This window comes from Bombina bombina, chromosome 7 (genome assembly GCF_027579735.1).
Source record: "Bombina bombina isolate aBomBom1 chromosome 7, aBomBom1.pri, whole genome shotgun sequence".
In the NCBI taxonomy this organism is placed as follows: domain Eukaryota; kingdom Metazoa; phylum Chordata; class Amphibia; order Anura; family Bombinatoridae; genus Bombina; species Bombina bombina.
In genome coordinates this window covers 30775772-30794984 of record NC_069505.1, presented here as the reverse complement: position 1 = coordinate 30794984, position 19213 = coordinate 30775772, and the positions used below count along the sequence as shown (strand labels likewise).

The window sequence follows — 19213 nt, the reverse complement described above, 5'->3', positions numbered from 1 at the left end:
CACCTGCCGAGCTCTTCATTCCATTCCTCGGCTGTCAGTGGCTCATTGTATGGAGGTAATCGGACTAATGGTAGCAGCAATGGACAGCAGCAAAGTTCAGTTTGCTCGCTTGCATCTCAGACCACTGCAACTATGCATGCTCAAACAGTGGAATGGGGATTATGCAGATTTATCTCCTCAGATAAATCTGGATCAAGAGACCAGAGACTTTCTTCTTTGGTGGTTGTCACAGGATCATCTGTCCCAGGGAATGTGTTTCCGCAGGCCAGCATGGGTCATAGTGACGTCGGACGCCAGCCTATTGGGCTGGGGTGCAGTCTGGAATTCCCTGAAAGCACAGGGTTTGTGGACTCAGGAGGAGGCTCTCCTCCCAATCAATATTCTAGAACTGAGAGCAATATTCAACACGCTTCAGGCGTGGCCTCAGCTGGCTTTGGCCAGATTCATAAGATTCCAGTCGGACAATATCACAACGGTAGCATATATCAATCATCAGGGGGGAACAAAGAGTTCTCTAGCGATGATAGAGGTTACCAAAATAATTTGATGGGCAGATACTCACTCTTGCCATCTATCAGCAATCTATATCCCAGGAGTGGAGAACTGGGAAGCGGATTTTCTTAGTCGTCTGACTTTTCATCCTGGGGAGTGGGAACTCCATCCGGAGGTGTTTGCACAATTGATTCAGCAATGGGGCACACCAGAAATGGATCTGATGGCGTCTCGTCAGAACGCCAAACTTCCTCATTACGGGTCCAGGTCAAGGGATCCTCAGGCAGTACTGATAGATGCTCTAGCAGTACCCTGGTCGTTCAACCTGGCTTATGAGTTTCCACCATTTACTCTCCTTCCTCGTTTGATTGCCAGAATCAAACAGGAGAGAGCGTCTGTGATCTTGATAGCACCTGCGTGGCCACGCGGGACTTGGTATACAGACCTGGTGGACATGTCATCTCTTCCACCATGGACTCTGCCACTGAGACAGGACCTTCTGATTCAAGGTCTGTTCCAGCATCCAAATCTAGTTTCTCTGCGGCTGACTGCTTGGAGATTGAACGCTTAATTTTATCCAAGCGGGGTTTCTCTGAGTCGGTCATAGATACCTTGATTCAGGCTCGAAAGCCTGTCACTAGGACAATTTATCATAAGATATGGCGTAAATATCTTTATTGGTCCTAATCCAAAGGCTTCTCGTGGAGTAAGATCAGGATTCCTAGGATTTTGTCCTTTCTCCAAGAAGGATTGGAGAAGGGGCTATCAGCTAGTTCCTTAAAGGGACAGATATCTGCTTTATCAATTCTACTGCACAAGTGTCTGGCAGATGTTCCAGATGTTCAGTCGTTCTGTCAGGCTTTAGTTAGAATCAAGCCTGTGTTTAAACCTGTTGCTCTGCCATGGAGTTTGAATTTAGTTCTTAAAGTTCTTCAAAGGGTTCCGTTTGAACCTATGCATTCCATAGATATAAAGCTTCTATCTTGGAAAGTTCTGTTTTTAGTTGCTATCTCTTCAGCTCAAAGAGTTTCTGAACTATCTGCATTGCAATGCGACTCGCCTTATCTTGTTTTCCATGCTGATAAGGTGGTTTTGCGTACCAAACCTGGATTCCTTCCTAAGGTTGTTACTAATAGGAATATCAATCAGGAAATTGTTGTTCCTTCTCTAAGAAGGAGCGTCTGTTGCACAACTTGGACGTGTTTCGTGCTTTGAAGTTTTACTTGCAAGCAACCAAAGATTTCCGTCAAACATCTTCTTTGTTTGTTGTCTATTCTGAAAAACGTAGAGGTCAAAAAGCTACGGCTACCTCTTTCTTTTTGGCTGAAAAGCATCATCCGTTTGGCATACGAGAATGCTGGACAGCAATCTCCTGAAAGGATTACAGCTCACTCTACTAGAGCGGTGGCTTCCACATGGGCTTTTAAAAATGATGCTTCTGTTGAACAGATTTGTAAGGCTGCGACTTGGTCTTCGCTTCATACCTTTTCCAAATTTTCCAAATTTGATACTTTTGCTTCTTCGGAGGCTATTTTTGGGAGAAAAGTTCTTCAAGCAGTGGTGCCTTTTGTTTAACCATTTGTCTTGTCCCTCCCGTTCATCCATGTCCTGTAGCTTTGGTATTGTATCCTACAAGTAAAGGATGAATCCATGGACTCGTCGTACCTTATAGAAGAAAAGTAAATTTATGCTTACCTGATAAATTAATTTCTTCTATGGTACGACGAGTCCACGGCCCGCCCTGTCATTTTAAGACAGATTATATTTTTTTGATTTTAAACTTCAGTCACCTCTGCACCTTGTAGTTTCTCCTTTTTCTTCCTGTACCTTTGGTCGAATGGCTGGGGGATGGAGCTAAGGGAAGAGCTATATAGACAGCTCTGCTGTGGTTCTCTTTGCCACTTCCTGTTAGCAGGAGGATAATATCCCACAAGTAAAGGATGAATCCGTGGACTCGTCGTACCATATAAGAAATTAATTTATCAGGTAAGCATAAATTTACTTTTTTCCATTTCCCTTTGGTCAAATGACTGGGGATTATGGGTAGGGGAGTGACACTTAACAGCTTTGCTGTAGTGCTCTTTGCCTCCTCCTGCTGGCCAGGAGTGATATTCCCAACAGTAATTGGTGACGTTGTGGACTCACCATATCCGGAAAGAAATACATTTATCAGGTAAGCATACATTTTGTTTTCTCCCATTTTCCGGCCCCCTGTATCATGTGACAGCATCAGCCAATCACAGACTAGAATATGTATACCCTGTGAGCTTGTACACATACTCATTAGGATCTTGTTCCCCACAAAGTGTGAATATAACAAGATTGTGCAAAATAGGACAATGGACGTAAATTGGAAAGTATCTAAAACTGCTGCTCTTTCTGAATAATTTTATTTTGACTTGAGTGTCCCTTTAACTACTGGACATCTGTTCCTTGCGCCAACCACACAACCACACTTTCTACACATTACTCCTGATCCTACGGCCCTCCAACTTCAGATCATGACCTCTTGTTCTGGTTGTGCTTAACTTGCCTTGTAAGTTTTATTGTTTGGACCATGTACCAGTTTAGTAGCTTCCTTTGAGCACTGATAATGATTATGTTTTAAGACCATGTGTCTTCGGGTCACAGTTTGGCTGCCCCAGAGTTCTCCAGTAACGCTATGTCACATGATTACATTTAGTGGTTCCAGCTCAGGTTCTGCTGTCATTATGAGGCTACTGGATGTACCTAATCTGAGTTCCCTTCAATTCCAACAGATGTCGCAGCTCCGGTTTGTAAAGGGAGGCCTGAGCTTCCTGGGCGTCAAGCGCGTCTCTGTGCTCAACGCGGTCTTCCAGAGCACCCAAAAAGTGGAGTATAAACCGATCAAGAAAGTGCTTGTGGCCAACAGAGGTAAACTCGTTTCGCTTTCTTTATACACTGAACATAACTATTATTGAGAACTGATACATTTTTACTCCTGTTGCTAATAACATTGCGTATGTTGATCTAGTTGAGGGACCCTAAGACTAATCTGACCAGCTCGCTATACTTATATTTATTCTCATAACTGTTTTCATATTTGAACCGTCTTCTATATGACATAGCAAGCCCAGCGGTGTTTGCTCTAAGCTTACACTAGAGAACCCCAAATACTCTTTTGCTTATTAATAATAAATCCAGCTACCAATTCATTGTTTCAAGTATCGGGTCCTTGTTTAAGAATCTATTTACACTAGTAGGATATACATTAAGAAACAAAGATCGGTATGAAGCACCTTTTATTTGCCCTCTCATATTCGCTTTTTGATATAAACAGGTGAGATCGCCACGCGAGTGTTCAGAGCGTGCACAGAGCTAGGAATAAGGACAGTTGCCGTCTACTCAGAGCAGGACACTGGCCAAATACACAGGCAAAAAGCAGATGAGGCGTATCTGATCGGCAAAGGGCTGCCACCTGTTCAGGCTTACCTTAACATACCCGATATCATCAAGGTCGCTAAGGTAAGTGACCACCTTCCTTTAACTAACTCGCATGACAAATAGCAACTATTAGTTATTTGTCTCTCAGGCATGTCTTGATATTGAAATTGGAAATGAGATCTGAATCTAATTTTAGTGTGTCATTAGGTCACTTTGTCCCTACATGATACTGACCCTTTAACCCATTAAACATGTCCCTGTCATTAGGTCATTTTGTCCTCATGATAATGACCCTTTAACCAATTAACCATGTCCCTGTAATTAGGTCACTTTGTCCCTACATGACACTGACCCTTTAACCCATTAAACATGTCCTTGTCATTAGGTAACTTTGTCCCTATTATGTCACAGACCCTTTAACCCATTAACCATGTCCTTGTCATTAGGTCACTTTGTCCCTATTATGTCACTGACCCTTTAACCATGTCCCTGTCATTAGGTCACTTTGTCCCTACATGATTGTCACAGTGTTGCTGGCTCTGACAGTGAAAGGGTTATCGGTATAAACGGAGTGTCTCTGTTATCTTATTAACCGCGTCTCTGCCAGAGCGTAATATTGCGGCAGTGTTCCTGTTCTTGGCTCAGTTAATTCCTCCCATAAAAACGTCCACTCGATATTATAGATTGACTGCAAGACAAAGTGAGAGCTAATTGCTCGGCTCCCTGCTAATTTATGGTCAGAGGATTCTCCTGTCCCAGTAAAGGCTCAGTTTTATTTCGCTGCACAGCCCCATTTGTTTACATTTGGAAATTTTATTGTCCTTTTTATTGGGATGTCACACGTCTGTAACCAGCCCTTGTCTCTGTGACATCCAGGGACTTGCTGACATAAAGCTTAAATGCTTTATATTGTGTGCTGCCAAGTAGCGACCTAATGACAGACATGTTTAATGGGTTAAAGGGTCAGTGTCATGTAGGGACAAAGTGACCTAATGGCAGGGACATGTTTAATGGGTTAAATTGTCAGTGTCATGTAGAGACTAAATTAACCTAAGACAAGGACATGTTTAATGGGTTAAAGGGTCAGTGTCATGTAGGAACAAAGTGATACCAGAAAGCTTTATTGGTGAATGTGGTTTAACAATCCAATGCAGTTGCAATTTTCTTTCACCTTCATAGTAGCAATAGTTCCAACCAGCGGTTAATAAACCTGCTTGTATACGTGCAGCTGGAGGGAGCTTTAGTGAATAAATTACACAGAATAACATAGGGACTGGTGAAGCTGGAGAGGCTGGAGGGAGCTTTAATGAATCAGTTAAATAGAATAACATAGGAACTGGTGAAGCTGGAGAGGCTGGAGGGAGCTTTAGTGAATCAGTTACATAGAATAACATAGGAACTGGTGAAGCTGGAGAGACTGGAGGGAGCTTTAGTGAATCAGTTACATAGAATAACATAGGAACTGGTGAAGCTGGAGAGGCTGGAGGGAGCTTTAATGAATCAGTTACATAGAATAACATAGGAACTGGTGAAGCTGGAGAGGCTGGAGGGGGCTTTAGTGAATAAATTACACAGAATAACATAGGGACTGGTGAAGCTGGAGAGGCTGGAGGGAGCTTTAATGAATCAGTTACATAGAATAACATAGGAACTGGTGAAGCTGGAGAGGCTGGAGGGAGCTTTAGTGAATCAGTTACATAGAATAACATAGGAACTGGTGAAGCTGGAGAGGATGGAGGGAGCTTTAGTGAATCAGTTACATAGAATAACATAGAACTGGTGAAGCTGGAGAGGCTGGAGGGAGCTTTAGTGAATCAGTTACATAGAATAACATAGGAACTGATGAGCCTGGAGGGAGCTTTAGTGAATCAGTTACATAGAATAACATAGGAACTGATGAGCCTGGAGGGAGCTTTAGTGAATCAGTTACATAGAATAACATAGGAACTGGTGAAACTGGAGATGTTGGAGGGAGCTTTAGGGAATCAGTTACATAGAATAACATAGGAACTGGTGAAGCTGGAGAGGATGGAGGGAGCTTTAGTGAATCAGTTACATAGAATAACATAGGAACTAGTGATGCTGGAGAGGCTGGAGGGAGCTTTAGTGAATCACTTACATAGAATAACATAGGAACTGATTAAGCTGGAGAGGCTGGTGGGAGCTTTAGTGAATCAGTTACATAGAATAACATAGGAACTGATGAGCCTGGAGGGAGCTTTAGTGAATCAGTTACATAGAATAACATAGGAACTGGTGAAGCTGGAGGGAGCTTTAGTGAATCAGTTACATAGAATAACATAGGAACTGGTGAAGCTGGAGAGGCTGGAGGGAGCTTTAGTGAATCAGTTACATAGAATAACATATGAACTGGTGAAGCTGGAGAGGCTGGAGGGAGCTTTAGTGAATCAGTAACATATAATAACATAGGAACTGGTGAAGCTGGAGAGAGCTTTAGTGAATCAGTTACATAGAATTACAGGAACTAGTGAAGATGGAGAGGCTGGAGGGAGCTTTAGTGAATCAGTTACATAGAATAACATAGGAACTGGTGAAGCTGGAGAGGCTGGACGGAGCTTTAGTGAATCAGTTACATAGAATAACATAGGGACTGGTGAAGCTGTAGGGAGCTTTAGTAAATCAGTTACATAGAATTACAGGAACTAGTGAAGATGGAGAGGCTGGAGGGAGCTTTAGTGAATCAGTTACATAGAATAACATAGGAACTGGTGAAGCTGGAGAGGCTGGACGGAGCTTTAGTGAATCAGTTACATAGAATAACATAGGAACAGGTGAAGCTGGAGAGGCTGGTGGGAGCTTTAGTGAATCAGTTACATAGAATAACATAGGAACTGGTGAAGCTGGAGAGAGCTTTAGTGAATCAGTTACATAGAATAACATAGGAACAGGTGAAGCTGGAGAGGCTGGAGGGAGCTTTAGTGAATCAGTTACATAGAATAACATAGGAACTGGTGAAGCTGGAGAGGCAGGAGGGAGCTTTAGTGAATCAGTTACACAGAATAACATAGGGACTGGTGAAGCTGGAGAGGCTGGAGGGAGGTTTAGTGAATCAGTTACATAGAATAACATAGGAACTGGTGAAGCTGGAGAGGCTGGAGGGAGCTTTAGTGAATCAGTTACATAGAATAACATAGGAACTGGTGAAGCTGGAGAGAGCTTTAGTGAATCAGTTACATAGAATAACATAGGAACTGGTGAAGCTGGAGAGAGCTTTAGTGAATCAGTTACATAGAATAACATAGGAACTGGTGAAGCTGGAGAGAGCTTTAGTGAATCAGTTACATAGAATAACATAGGAACTGGTGAAGCTGGAGAGAGCTTTAGTGAATCAGTTACATAGAATAACATAGGAACTGGTGAAGCTGGAGGGAGCTTTAGTGAATCAGTTACATAGAATAACATAGGAACTGGTGAAGCTGGAGAGGCTGGAGGGAGCTTTATTGAATCAGTTACATAGAATAACATAGGAACTGGTGAAGCTGGAGAGGATGGAGGGAGCTTTAGTGAATCAGTTATATAGAATAACATAGGAACTGGTGAAGCTGGAGAGGCTGGAGGGAGCTTTAGTGAATCAGTTATATAGAATAACATAGGAACTGGTGAAGCTGGAGAGGCTGGAGGGAGCTTTAGTGAATCAGTTATATAGAATAACATAGGAACTGGTGAAGCTGGAGAGGCTGTAGAGAGCTTTAGTGAATCAGTTATATAGAATAACATAGGAACTGGTGAAGTTGGAGAGGCTGGAGGGAGCTTTAGTGAATCAGTTACATAGAATAACATAGGAACTGGAGAGGCTGGAGAGAGCTTTAGTGAATCAGTTACATAGAATAACATAGGGACTGGTGAAGCTGGAGGGAGCTTTAGTGAATCAGTTACATAGAATAACATAGGAACTGGTGAAGCTGGAGAGGCTTAAGGGAGCTTTAGTGAATCAGTTACATAGAATAACATAGGAACAGGTGAAGCTGGAGAGGCTGGAGGGAGCTTTAGTGAATCAGTTACATAGAATAACATAGGAACTGGTGAAGCTGGAGAGGCTGGATTGAGCTTTAGTGAATCAGTTACATAGAATAACATAGGGACTGGTGAAGCTGGAGGGAGCTTTAGTGAATCAGTTACATAGAATAACATAGGAACTGGTGAAGCTGGAGAGGTTGGAGTGAGCTTTAGTGAATCAGTTACATAGAATAACATAGGAACTGGTGAAGCTGGAGAGGCTGGAGGGAACTTTAGTGAATCAGTTACATAGAATAACATAGGAACAGGTGAAGCTGGAGAGGCTGGAGGGAGCTTTAGTGAATCAGTTACATAGAATAACATAGGAACTGGTGAAGCTGGAGAGGCTGGAGGGAGCTTTAGTGAATCAGTTACATAGAATAACATAGGAACTGGTGAAGCTGGAGAGAGCTTTAGTGAATCAGTTACATAGAATAACATAGGAACTGGTGAAGCTGGAGAGGCTGGAGGGAGCTTTAGTGAATCAGTTACATAGAATAACATAGGAACTGGTGAAGCTGTAGGAAGCTTTAGTGAATCAGTTACATAGAATAACATAGGATCTGGTGAAGCTGGAGAGGCTGGAGGGAGCTTTAGTGAATCAGTTACATAGAATAACATAGGAACTGGTGAAGCTGTAGGAAGCTTTAGTGAATCAGTTACATAGAATAACATAGGAACTGGTGAAGCTGGAGAGGCTGGAGGGAGCTTTAGTGAATCAGTTACATAGAATAACATAGGAACTGGTGAAGCTATAGGAAGCTTTAGTGAATCAGTTACATAGAATAACACAGGAACTGGTGAAGCTGGAGAGGCTGGAGGGAGCTTTAGTGAATCAGTTACATAGAATAACATAGGAACTGGTGAAGCTGGAGAGGCTGGAGGGAGCTTTAGGGAATCAGTTACATAGAATAACATAGGAACTGGTGAAGCTGGAGAGGTTGGAGGGAGCTTTAGTGAATCAGTTACATAGAATAACATAGGAACTGGTGAAGCTGGAGAGGCTGTAGAGAGCTTTAGTGAATCAGTTACATAGAATAACATAGGAACTGGTGAAGCTGGAGAGGCTGGAGGGAGCTTTAGTGAATCAGTTACATAGAATAACATAGGAACTGGTGAAGCTGGAGAGGCTGGAGGGAGCTTTAGTGAATCAGTTACGTAGAATAACATAGGAACTGGTGAAGCTGGAGAGGCTGGAAGGAGCTTTAGTGAATTGGTTACATAGAATAACATAGGAACTGGTGAAGTTGGAGAGGCTGGAGGGAGCTTTAGTGAATCAGTTACCTAGAATAACATAGGAACTGGTGAAGTTGGGGAGGCTGGAGGGAGGTTTAGTGAATCAGTTACCTAGAATAACATAGGAACTGGTGAAGCTGGAGAGGCTGGAGAGAGCTTTAGTGAATCAGTTACATAGAATAACAGGAACATGTGAGGCTAGAGGGAGCTTTAGTGAATCGGTTACATAGAATAAAATTGGAACTAGTGAAGCTGGAGAGGTTGGAGGAAGCTTTAGTGAATCAGTTACATAGAATAACATAGGAACTGGTGAAGCTGGAGAGACTGGAGGGAGCTTTAGTGAATCAGTTACATAGAATAACATAGGAACTGGTGAAGCTGGAGAGGCTGGAGGGAGCTTTAGTGAATCAGTTACATAGAATAACATAGGAACTGGTGAAGCTGGAGGGGCTGGAGGGAGCTTTAGTGAATCAGTTACATAGAATAACATAGGAACTGGTGAAGCTGGAGAGGCTGGAGGGAGCTTTAATGAATCAGTTACATAAATTAACATGGGAACTGGTGAAGCTGGAGAGGCTGGAGGGAGCTTTAGTGAATCAGTTACATAGAATAACATAGGAACTGGTGAAGCTGGAGAGGCTGGAGGGAGCTTTAGTGAATCAGTTACATAGAATAACATAGGAACTGGTGAAGCTGGAGGGAGCTTTAGTGAATCAGTTACATAGAATAACATAGGAACTGGTGAAGCTGGAGAGGCTGGAGAGAGCTTTAGTGAATCAGTTACATAGAATAACATAGGAACTGGTGAAGCTGGAGAGGCTGGAGGGAGCTTTAGTGAATCAGTTATATAGAATAACATAGGAACTGGTGAAGCTGGAGAGGCTGGAGGGAGCTTTAGTGAATCAGTTACATAGAATAACATAGGAACTGGTGAAGCTGGAGAGGCTGTAGAGAGCTTTAGTGAATCAGTTACATAGAATAACATAGGAACTGGTGAAGCTGGAGAGGCTGGAAGGAGCTTTAGTGAATCGGTTACATAGAATAACATAGGAACTGGTGAAGTTGGAGAGGCTGGAGGGAGCTTTAGTGAATCAGTTACCTAGAATAACATAGGAACTGGTGAAGTTGGAGAGGCTGGAGGGAGCTTTAGTGAATCAGTTACATAGAATAACATAGGAACTGGAGAGGCTGGAGAGAGCTTTAGTGAATCAGTTACATAGAATAACATAGGGACTGGTGAAGCTGGAGGGAGCTTTAGTGAATCAGTTACATAGAATAACATAGGAACTGGTGAAGCTGGAGAGGCTTAAGGGAGCTTTAGTGAATCAGTTACATAGAATAAAATAGGAACTGGTGAAGCTGGAGAGGCTGGAGGGAGCTTTAGTGAATCAGTTACATAGAATAACATAGGAACAGGTGAAGCTGGAGAGGCTGGAGGGAGCTTTAGTGAATCAGTTACATAGAATAACATAGGAACTGGTGAAGCTGGAGAGGCTGGATTGAGCTTTAGTGAATCAGTTACATAGAATAACATAGGGACTGGTGAAGCTGGAGGGAGCTTTAGTGAATCAGTTACATAGAATAACATAGGAACTGGTGAAGCTGGAGAGTGCTTTAGTGAATCAGTTACATAGAATAACATAGGAACAGGTGAAGCTGGAGAGGCTGGAGGGAGTTTTAGTGAATCAGTTACACAGAATAACATAGGGACTGGTGAAGCTGGAGAGGCTGGAGGGAGGTTTAGTGAATCAGTTACATAGAATAACATAGGAACTGGTGAAGCTGGAGAGGCTGGAGGGAGCTTTAGTGAATCAGTTACATAGAATAACATAGGAACTGGTGAAGCTGGAGAGAGCTTTAGTGAATCAGTTACATAGAATAACACAGGAACTGGTGAAGCTGGAGAGGCTGGAGGGAGCTTTAGTGAATCAGTTACATAGAATAACATAGGAACTGGTGAAGCTGGAGAGGCTGTAGAGAGCTTTAGTGAATCAGTTACATAGAATAACATAGGAACTGGTGAAGCTGGAGAGGATGGAGGGAGGTTTAGTGAATCAGTTACATAGAATAACATAGGAACTGGTGAAGCTGGAGAGGATGGAGGGAGGTTTAGTGAATCAGTTACATAGAATAACATAGGAACTGGTGAGGCTGGAGGGAGCTTTAGTAAATCAGTTACATAGAATAACATAGGAACTGGTGAAGCTGGAGAGGCTGGAGGGAGCTTTAGTGAATCAGTTACATAGAATAACATAGGAACTGGTGAAGCTGGAGAGGCTGGAGGGAGCTTTAGTGAATCAGTTACATAGAATAACATAGGAACTGGTGAAGCTGGAGAGGCTGGAGGGAGCTTTAGTGAATCAGTTACATAGGATAACATAGGAACTGGTGAAGCTGGAGAGGCTGTAGGGAGCTTTAGTGAATCAGTTACATAGAATAACATAGGAACTGGTGAAGCTGGAGAGGCTGGAGGGAGCTTTAGTGAATCAGTTACATAGAATAACATAGGAACTGGTGAAGCTGGAGAGGCTGGAGGGAGCTTTAGTGAATCAGTTACATAGAATAACATAGGAACTGGTGAAGCTGGAGAGGCTGGAGGGAGCTTTAGTGAATCAGTTACATAGAATAACATAGGAACTGGTGAAGCTGGAGAGGCTGGAGGGAGCTTTAGTGAATCAGTTACATAGAATAACATAGGAACTGATGAGCCTGGAGGGAGCTTTAGTGAATCAGTTACATAGAATAACATAGGAACTGGTGAAGCTGGAGAGACTGGAGGGAGCTTTAGTGAATCAGTTACATAGAATAACATAGGAACTGGTGAAGCTGGAGAGGCTGGAGGGAGCTTTAGTGAATCAGTTACATAGAATAACATAGGAACTGGTGAAGCTGGAGAGGCTGGAGGGAGCTTTAGTGAATCAGTTACATAGAATAACATAGGAACTGGTGAATCTGGAGAGGCTGGAGAGAGCTTTAGTGAATCAGTTAAATAGAATAATATAGGAACTGGTGAAGCTGGAGAGGCTGGAGGGAGCTTTAGTGAATAAGTTACATAGAATAACATAGGAACTGGTGAAGCGGGAGAGGCTGGAGGGAGCTTTAGTGAATAAGTTACATAGAATAACATAGGAACTGGTGAAGCGGGAGAGGCTGGAGGGAGCTTTAGTGAATCAGTTACATAGAATAACATAGGAACTGGTGAAGCTGGAGAGACTGGAGGGAGCTTTAGTGAATCAGTTACATAGAATAACATAGGAACTGGTGAAGCAGGAGAGGCTGGAGGGAGCTTTAGTGAATCCGTTACATAGAATAACATAGGAACTGGTGAAGCTGAGAGGCATTTTCTGATCTCTGTGTTTTGTCTTATCTTAGGAAAATGAAGTAGATGCCGTTCACCCCGGTTATGGTTTCCTTTCTGAGCGCTCTGATTTCGCTCAGGCCTGTAATGACGCCGGTGTGCGTTTCATCGGTCCTTCTCCTGAGGTGGTACGAAAGATGGGAGACAAAGTGGAAGCGAGAACCATTGCTATCGCTGCAGGTAAGGATGTAGATAGGCAAGTGCGTGCCGTTCTGCGCAGGTGCTGATCACCTCTGTAGTTACATGACAATGACTGATGTGCGCCAGTCTGAGGTAGGTGCACTCAGGCCGCTGTCACTTCCCAGTGTTTGTATCTTACACTGTCTCTTTTCTATCACGCAGGGGTGCCAGTTGTCCCCGGTACAGATTCTCCCATCACCTGCCTGACCGAGGCGAAGGAGTTCTCTAACAAATATGGCTTCCCTATCATCTTTAAAGCTGCGTATGGCGGTGGCGGCAGGGGCATGCGAGTGGTGCGAAGCTACGAGGTACAGCCTGATACACTGTGTTTATTTACTTGTTTATAATATAAATATATATCTTTAGTCGGCAGAGAATCATTTGTGTACTGAACGCTTCAGCATCACAATTACACATTTTTTGTTACATCTCCTATACAAACATGACAAAGTGATATCATGTATTGCAGTAGGTTTTTCCTCCTATAATTCATATGAACCGTGCTCGCTATGGGATAGATTACAAGTAGGAGCGCTAATTTATTAGGTGCCTGCAAATGGGCAAATTTGCCCGTTTTGTGGGTGCACGATAAATAAGCAGCCATTACAAGTGGCTGGTTATTGCTACCGTGAGCACGCGGTAGCAATTAGTGCTTATAAAATGAACTATAGATCAGATCTCAGGTTAATTTTATAAATGTGCCCCAAAAGGCCCTTAATCAAGTGTAATATACTTTATTAAAAAAAATAAGATAGCAGCATTTTTTATTTTTTAATAACATTACTGCAAAAAGTAGTTATGAGGGTTCAAAGTTGGTGGCACTGAAAAATGCCTTTACGTTGCGGTCTATGTGAACTGTGTGTTCCCTGTAAATATATATGTATATGCTTAAATTAGACAGGTGCATAAATATGGGCACCCTTGTCATTTTGTTGATTTGAATACCTGTAACTACCTAGCACTGATTAATTGGAACACACAATTGGTGAGCCCATTAAGCCTTGAACTTCATAGACAGGTGCATCCAATCATGAGAAAAGGTATTTAAGGTGGCCAATTGCAAGTTGTTGTTCTCTTTGACTCTCCTCTTAAGAGTGGCAACATGGGGGCCTCAAAATAACTCTCAAATGACCTGAAAACAAAGATTGTTCAACATTATAGTTTAGGGGAAGGCTACAAAAAGCTATCACAGAGATTTAAGCTGTCAGTGTCCACTGTGATGAACATATTGAGAAAATGGAAGACCACAGGCACAGTTCTTGTTAAGGCCAGAAGTAGCAGGCCAAGTAAAATATCGGAGAGGCAAAGGATGGTAAGAACGGTCAAAAACAACCCACAGACCACCTCCAAAGACCTACAACATCATCTTGCTGCAGATGGTGTTACTGTAAATCGTTCAACAATTCAAAGCACTTTGTACACGGAGAAGCTGTATGGGAGAATGATGTCACGCCACAAACAGAGTCGCTTGAGGTATGCAAATGCACATTTGGACAAGCCAGCTTCATTTTGGAAGAAGATGCTGGCGGCAAAAGAACACAGCGTTCCAAGACAAACACTTGCTACCCACAGTAAAATTTGGTGGATGTTCCATCATGGTGTGGGGCTGTGTGGCCAGTGCCGGTACTGGGAATCTTTTAAAGTTGAGTCGCATGGATTCCACTCAATATCAGCAGATACTTGAGAATAATGTTGAGGAATCAGTCACAAAGTTGAAGTTACCCCGGGGCTGGATATTTCAACAAGACAATGACCCAAAACACTACTCGAAATCTACTCTGGCATTTATGCACAGCAACAAGTACAATGTTCTGGAATCGCCATCCCAGTCCCCAGACCTGAATATCATTGAAAATCTGTGGGGTGATTTGAAGCGGTCTGTCCATGCTCGGCAACCATCACACCTAACCGAACTGGAGATGTTTTGCAAGGAGGAATGCTCCAAAATACCTTCATATAGAATCCATACACTCATTATAGGCTATAGGAAGCGTCTAGAGGCTGTGATTTCTGCTAAAGTAGGCTCTACTAAATATTGATGCAATATTTCTGTTGGGGTGCCCAAATTTATGCACCTGTCTAATTTTGTTATGATGCATATTGCAGATTTTCTGTTAATCCAATAAATAAACCTAATTTCACTATTGAAATATTACTGTGTCCTTCAGTTATTTGCTAGATCAAAATTAAATTGCTGATCCAAACACCTAATTATTTATACATGAAAATCATGGAAATTGTCAGAGGTGCACACAACTATATCATCTAGGCAAGTATCCTATTTAAATTGATTTTTTTTTATTTATATATATATATATATATATATATATATATATATATATATATATATATATATATATATATATATGTATATATATGTATATATATGTATATATGTGTGTCTATATGTGTGTACATGTGTATTTATGTGTTTATATATATGTGTATATAGGTCTGTAAATACATATATACACATATAAATAAATAAATATACATATGCACACACATACAGTTTAAACATATATACATCTTTAGACATGTATCTCTATGTTAAAGTCCTTTGCAGACTTTTTTCTCTTGTAAGATGTATCGAGTCCACGGATTCATCCTTACTTGTGGGATATTCTCCTCCCCTACAGGAAGTGGCAAAGAGAGCACCCACAGCAGAGCTGTCTATATAGCTCCCCCCTTAGCTCCACCCCCCAGTCATTCTCTTTGCCTACACTAAGTAACTAGGAAGTGCAGAGCGAGTGTGGTGACAAAAATGTTAGTTTTTTATTTCTCAAGCAAAAGTTTGTTATTTAAATGGTGCCGGCGTGTACTATTTTCTCTCTGGCAGAAAAGAGATGAAGATTTCTGCAAGGAGGATTATGATCTTAGCACTTTGTAACTAAGATCCACTGCTGTTTTCACAAGGGCTGAAGAGTACAGGAAAACTTCAGTTGGGGGAACGGTTTGCATGCTAAGCTGCATATGAGGTATGTTCAGTCTATATTTTTTCTAGACAGACTGTGTTAATTCTAGAAAAGGCTGGCAATATCCCCATGAGGGAAGGGTAAGCTGTATTCAGACACTTGGATAGGAATTTCAGCTTGCTTGAAGGGCTCATTTGTTACTGGTGACACTGTTAGGAAAAAACGTTTTTGTTTGTTCAGTAAATGATGCATTTATAAAGTTTTTTGAAGGGACTAAGGGGTCATTGTGGCTTGTGTTAGGGTTTTTTAGCCCACATGGTTAATTAAGAGACACTCAGGTGTTTTTCTTATAGGCCTCAAAACATCGAGTGAGGTGGGAGGGGCCTATTTTCGCGCCTCAGTTGCGCAGTTTCTTTTCCTTAGAGATATCCAACTGCTTCTCTAGAGGTTCCTGCTGTGTTTGAGGGCTGTAAAGGAGGTCTTTTCCCCACAAATCGTTCTGAAGGGCAGGTAGGCGCCACAGCAGAGCTGTGGCAAGGTGCTGAAAGTTTTTTTTTTTACCGGTTTTGACATTTTTTCAATCCGGTTTTGCCATTAAGGGGTTAATTGTTTATTTGCATAGCTGTGCAAAGTTACTAAGGCTGTAAGTTACTACTGTAAAAATGTTGTTAAGTTTACTGCTTTTTTACACTGTTTTGCAGAACTTGTGCAGCTTTTTTCTCCAACATAGGTGTGTCCGGTCCACGGCGTCATCCTTACTTGTGGGATATTCTCTTCCCCAACAGGAAATGGCAAAGAGCCCAGCAAAGCTGGTCACATGATCCCTCCTAGGCTCCGCCTACCCCAGTCATTCTCTTTGCCGTTGTACAGGCAACATCTCCACGGAGATGGCTTAGAGTTTTTTTAGTGTTTAACTGTAGTTTTTCATTATTCAATCAAGAGTTTGTTATTTTCAAATAGTGCTGGTACGTACTATTTACTCAGAAACAGAAAAGAGATGAAGAATTCTGTTTGTATGAGGAAAATGATTTTAGCAACCGTAACTAAAATCCATGGCTGTTCCACACAGGACTGTTGAGAGCATTAACTTCAGTTGGGGGAACAGTTTGCAGTCCTTGCTGCTTGAGGTATGACACATTCTAACAAGACGATGTAATGCTGGAAGCTGTCATTTTCCCTATGGGATCCGGTAAGCCATGTTTATTACGATTGTAAATAAGGGCTTCACAAGGGCTTATTTAGACTGTAGACATTTTTTGGGCTAAATCGATTGATATTAACTCTTATTTAGCCTTGAGGAATCATTTATTCTGGGTATTTTGATATAATAATATCGGCAGGCACTGTTTTAGACACCTTATTCTTTAGGGGCTTTCCCAAAGCATAGGCAGAGTCTCATTTTCGCGCCGGTGTTGCGCACTTGTTTTTGAGAGGCATGGCATGCAGTCGCATGTGAGAGGAGCTCTGATACTTATAAAAGACTTCTGAAGGCATCATTTGGTATCGTATTCCCCTTGGGTTTGGTTGGGTCTCAGCAAAGCAGATACCAGGGACTGTAAAGGGGTTAAAGCTTAAAACGGCTCCGGTTCCGTTATTTTAAGGGTTAAAGCTTCCAAATTTGGTGTGCAATATTTTCAAGGCTTTAAGACACTGTGGTGAAAGTTTTGTGAATTTTGAACAATTCCTTCATGTTTTTTCGCAATTGCAGTAATAAAGTGTGTTCAGTTTAAAATTTAAAGTGACAGTAACGGTTTTATTTAAAAACGTTTTTTGTACTTTCTTATCAAGTTTATGCCTGTTTAACATGTCTGAACTACCAGATAGACTGTGTTCTGAATGTGGGGAAGCCAGAATTCCTATTCATTTAAATAAATGTGATTTATGTGATAATGATAATGATGCCCAAGATGATTCCTCAAGTGAGGGGAGTAAGCATGGTACTGCATCATTCCCTCCTTCGTCTACACGAGTCTTGCCCACTCAGGAGGCCCCTAGTACATCTAGCGCGCCAATACTCCTTACTATGCAACAATTAACGGCTGTAATGGATAATTCTGTCAAAAACATTTTAGCCAAAATGAACCCTTGTCAGCGTAAGCGTGGATGCTCTGTTTTAGTTACTGAAGAGCATGACGACGCTGATATTAATATCTCTGAAGGGCCCCTAACCCAATCTGAGGGGGCCAGGGAGGTTTTGTCTGAGGGAGAAATTACTGATTTAGGGAATATTTCTCAGCAGGCTGAATCTGATGTGATTACTTTTAAATTTAAATTGGAACATCTCCGCATTTTGCTTAAGGAGGTATTATCCACTCTGGATGATTGTGAAAATTTGGTCATCCCAGAGAAACTATGTAAAATGGACAAGTTCCTAGAGGTGCCGGGGCTCCCAGAAGCTTTTCCTATACCCAAGCGGGTGGCGGACATTGTTAATAAAGAATGGGAAAGGCCCGGTATTCCTTTCGTCCCTCCCCCCATATTTAAAAAATTGTTTCCTATGGTCGACCCCAGAAAGGACTTATGGCAGTCAGTCCCCAAGGTCGAGGGAGCGGTTTCTACTTTAAACAAACGCACCACTATTCCCATAGAGGATAGTTGTGCTTTCAAAGATCCTATGGATAAAAAATTAGAAGGTTTGCTTAAAAAGATGTTTGTTCAGCAGGGTTACCTTCTACAACCCATTTCATGCATTGTCCCTGTCACTACAGCCGCATATTTCTGGTTTGATGAACTGATTAAGGTGCTCGATAGTGACTCGCCTCCTTATGAGGAGATTATGGACAGAGTCAATACTCTCAAATTGGCTAATTCTTTCACTCTAGACGCCTCTTTGCAATTGGCTAAGTTAGCGGCTAAGAATTCTGGGTTTGCTATTGTGGCGCGCAGAGCGCTTTGGTTGAAATCTTGGTCGGCTGATGCGTCTTCCAAGAACAAGCTACTAAACATTCCTTTCAAGGGGAAAACGCTGTTTGGTCCTGACTTGAAAGAGATTATCTCTGATATCACTGGGGGTAAGGGCCATGCCCTTCCTCAGGATCGGCCTTTCAAGGCAAAAAATAGACCTAATTTTCGTCCCTTTCGTAAAAACGGACCAGCCCAAGGTGCTACGTCCTCTAAGCAAGAAGGTAATACTTCTCAGGCCAAGCCAGCTTGGAGACCAATGCAAGGCTGGAACAAGGGAAAGCAGGCAAAGAAACCTGCCACTGCTACCAAGACAGCATGAAATATCGGCCCCCGATCCGGGACCGGATCTGGTGGGGGGCAGACTCTCTCTCTTCGCTCAGGCTTGGGCAAGAGATGTTCTGGATCCTTGGGCGCTAGAAATAGTCTCCCAGGGTTATCTTCTGGAATTCAAGGGACTTCCCCCAAGGGGAAGGTTCCACAGGTCTCAGTTGTCTTCAGACCACATAAAAAGACAGGCGTTCTTACTTTGCGTAGAAGACCTGTTAAAAATGGGAGTGATTCATCCTGTTCCATTGAGAGAACAAGGGATGGGGTTCTACTCCAATCTGTTCATAGTTCCCAAAAAAGAGGGAACATTCAGACCAATCCTAGATCTCAAGATCTTAAACAAATTTCTCAAGGTCCCATCTTTCAAGATGGAAACCAT

The 19213-nt window shown here is 42.3% G+C and overlaps 1 protein-coding gene across 4 annotated transcripts in view; it reads left to right on the top strand.

Annotated features, from left to right (window-relative positions):
- PC (pyruvate carboxylase) overlaps positions 1–19213 on the top strand; it is a 1247468-nt gene that overhangs the window by 274819 nt on the left and 953436 nt on the right. For all 4 annotated transcript variants that reach the window (XM_053719999.1, XM_053720000.1, XM_053720001.1 and 1 more), the window contains 4 exons: positions 3252–3387; positions 3794–3978; positions 12523–12688; positions 12851–12996. In XM_053719999.1, coding sequence (XP_053575974.1) covers positions 3252–3387; positions 3794–3978; positions 12523–12688; positions 12851–12996 — 633 coding nt within the window. The remainder of the gene's footprint in view (positions 1–3251; positions 3388–3793; positions 3979–12522; positions 12689–12850; positions 12997–19213) is intronic.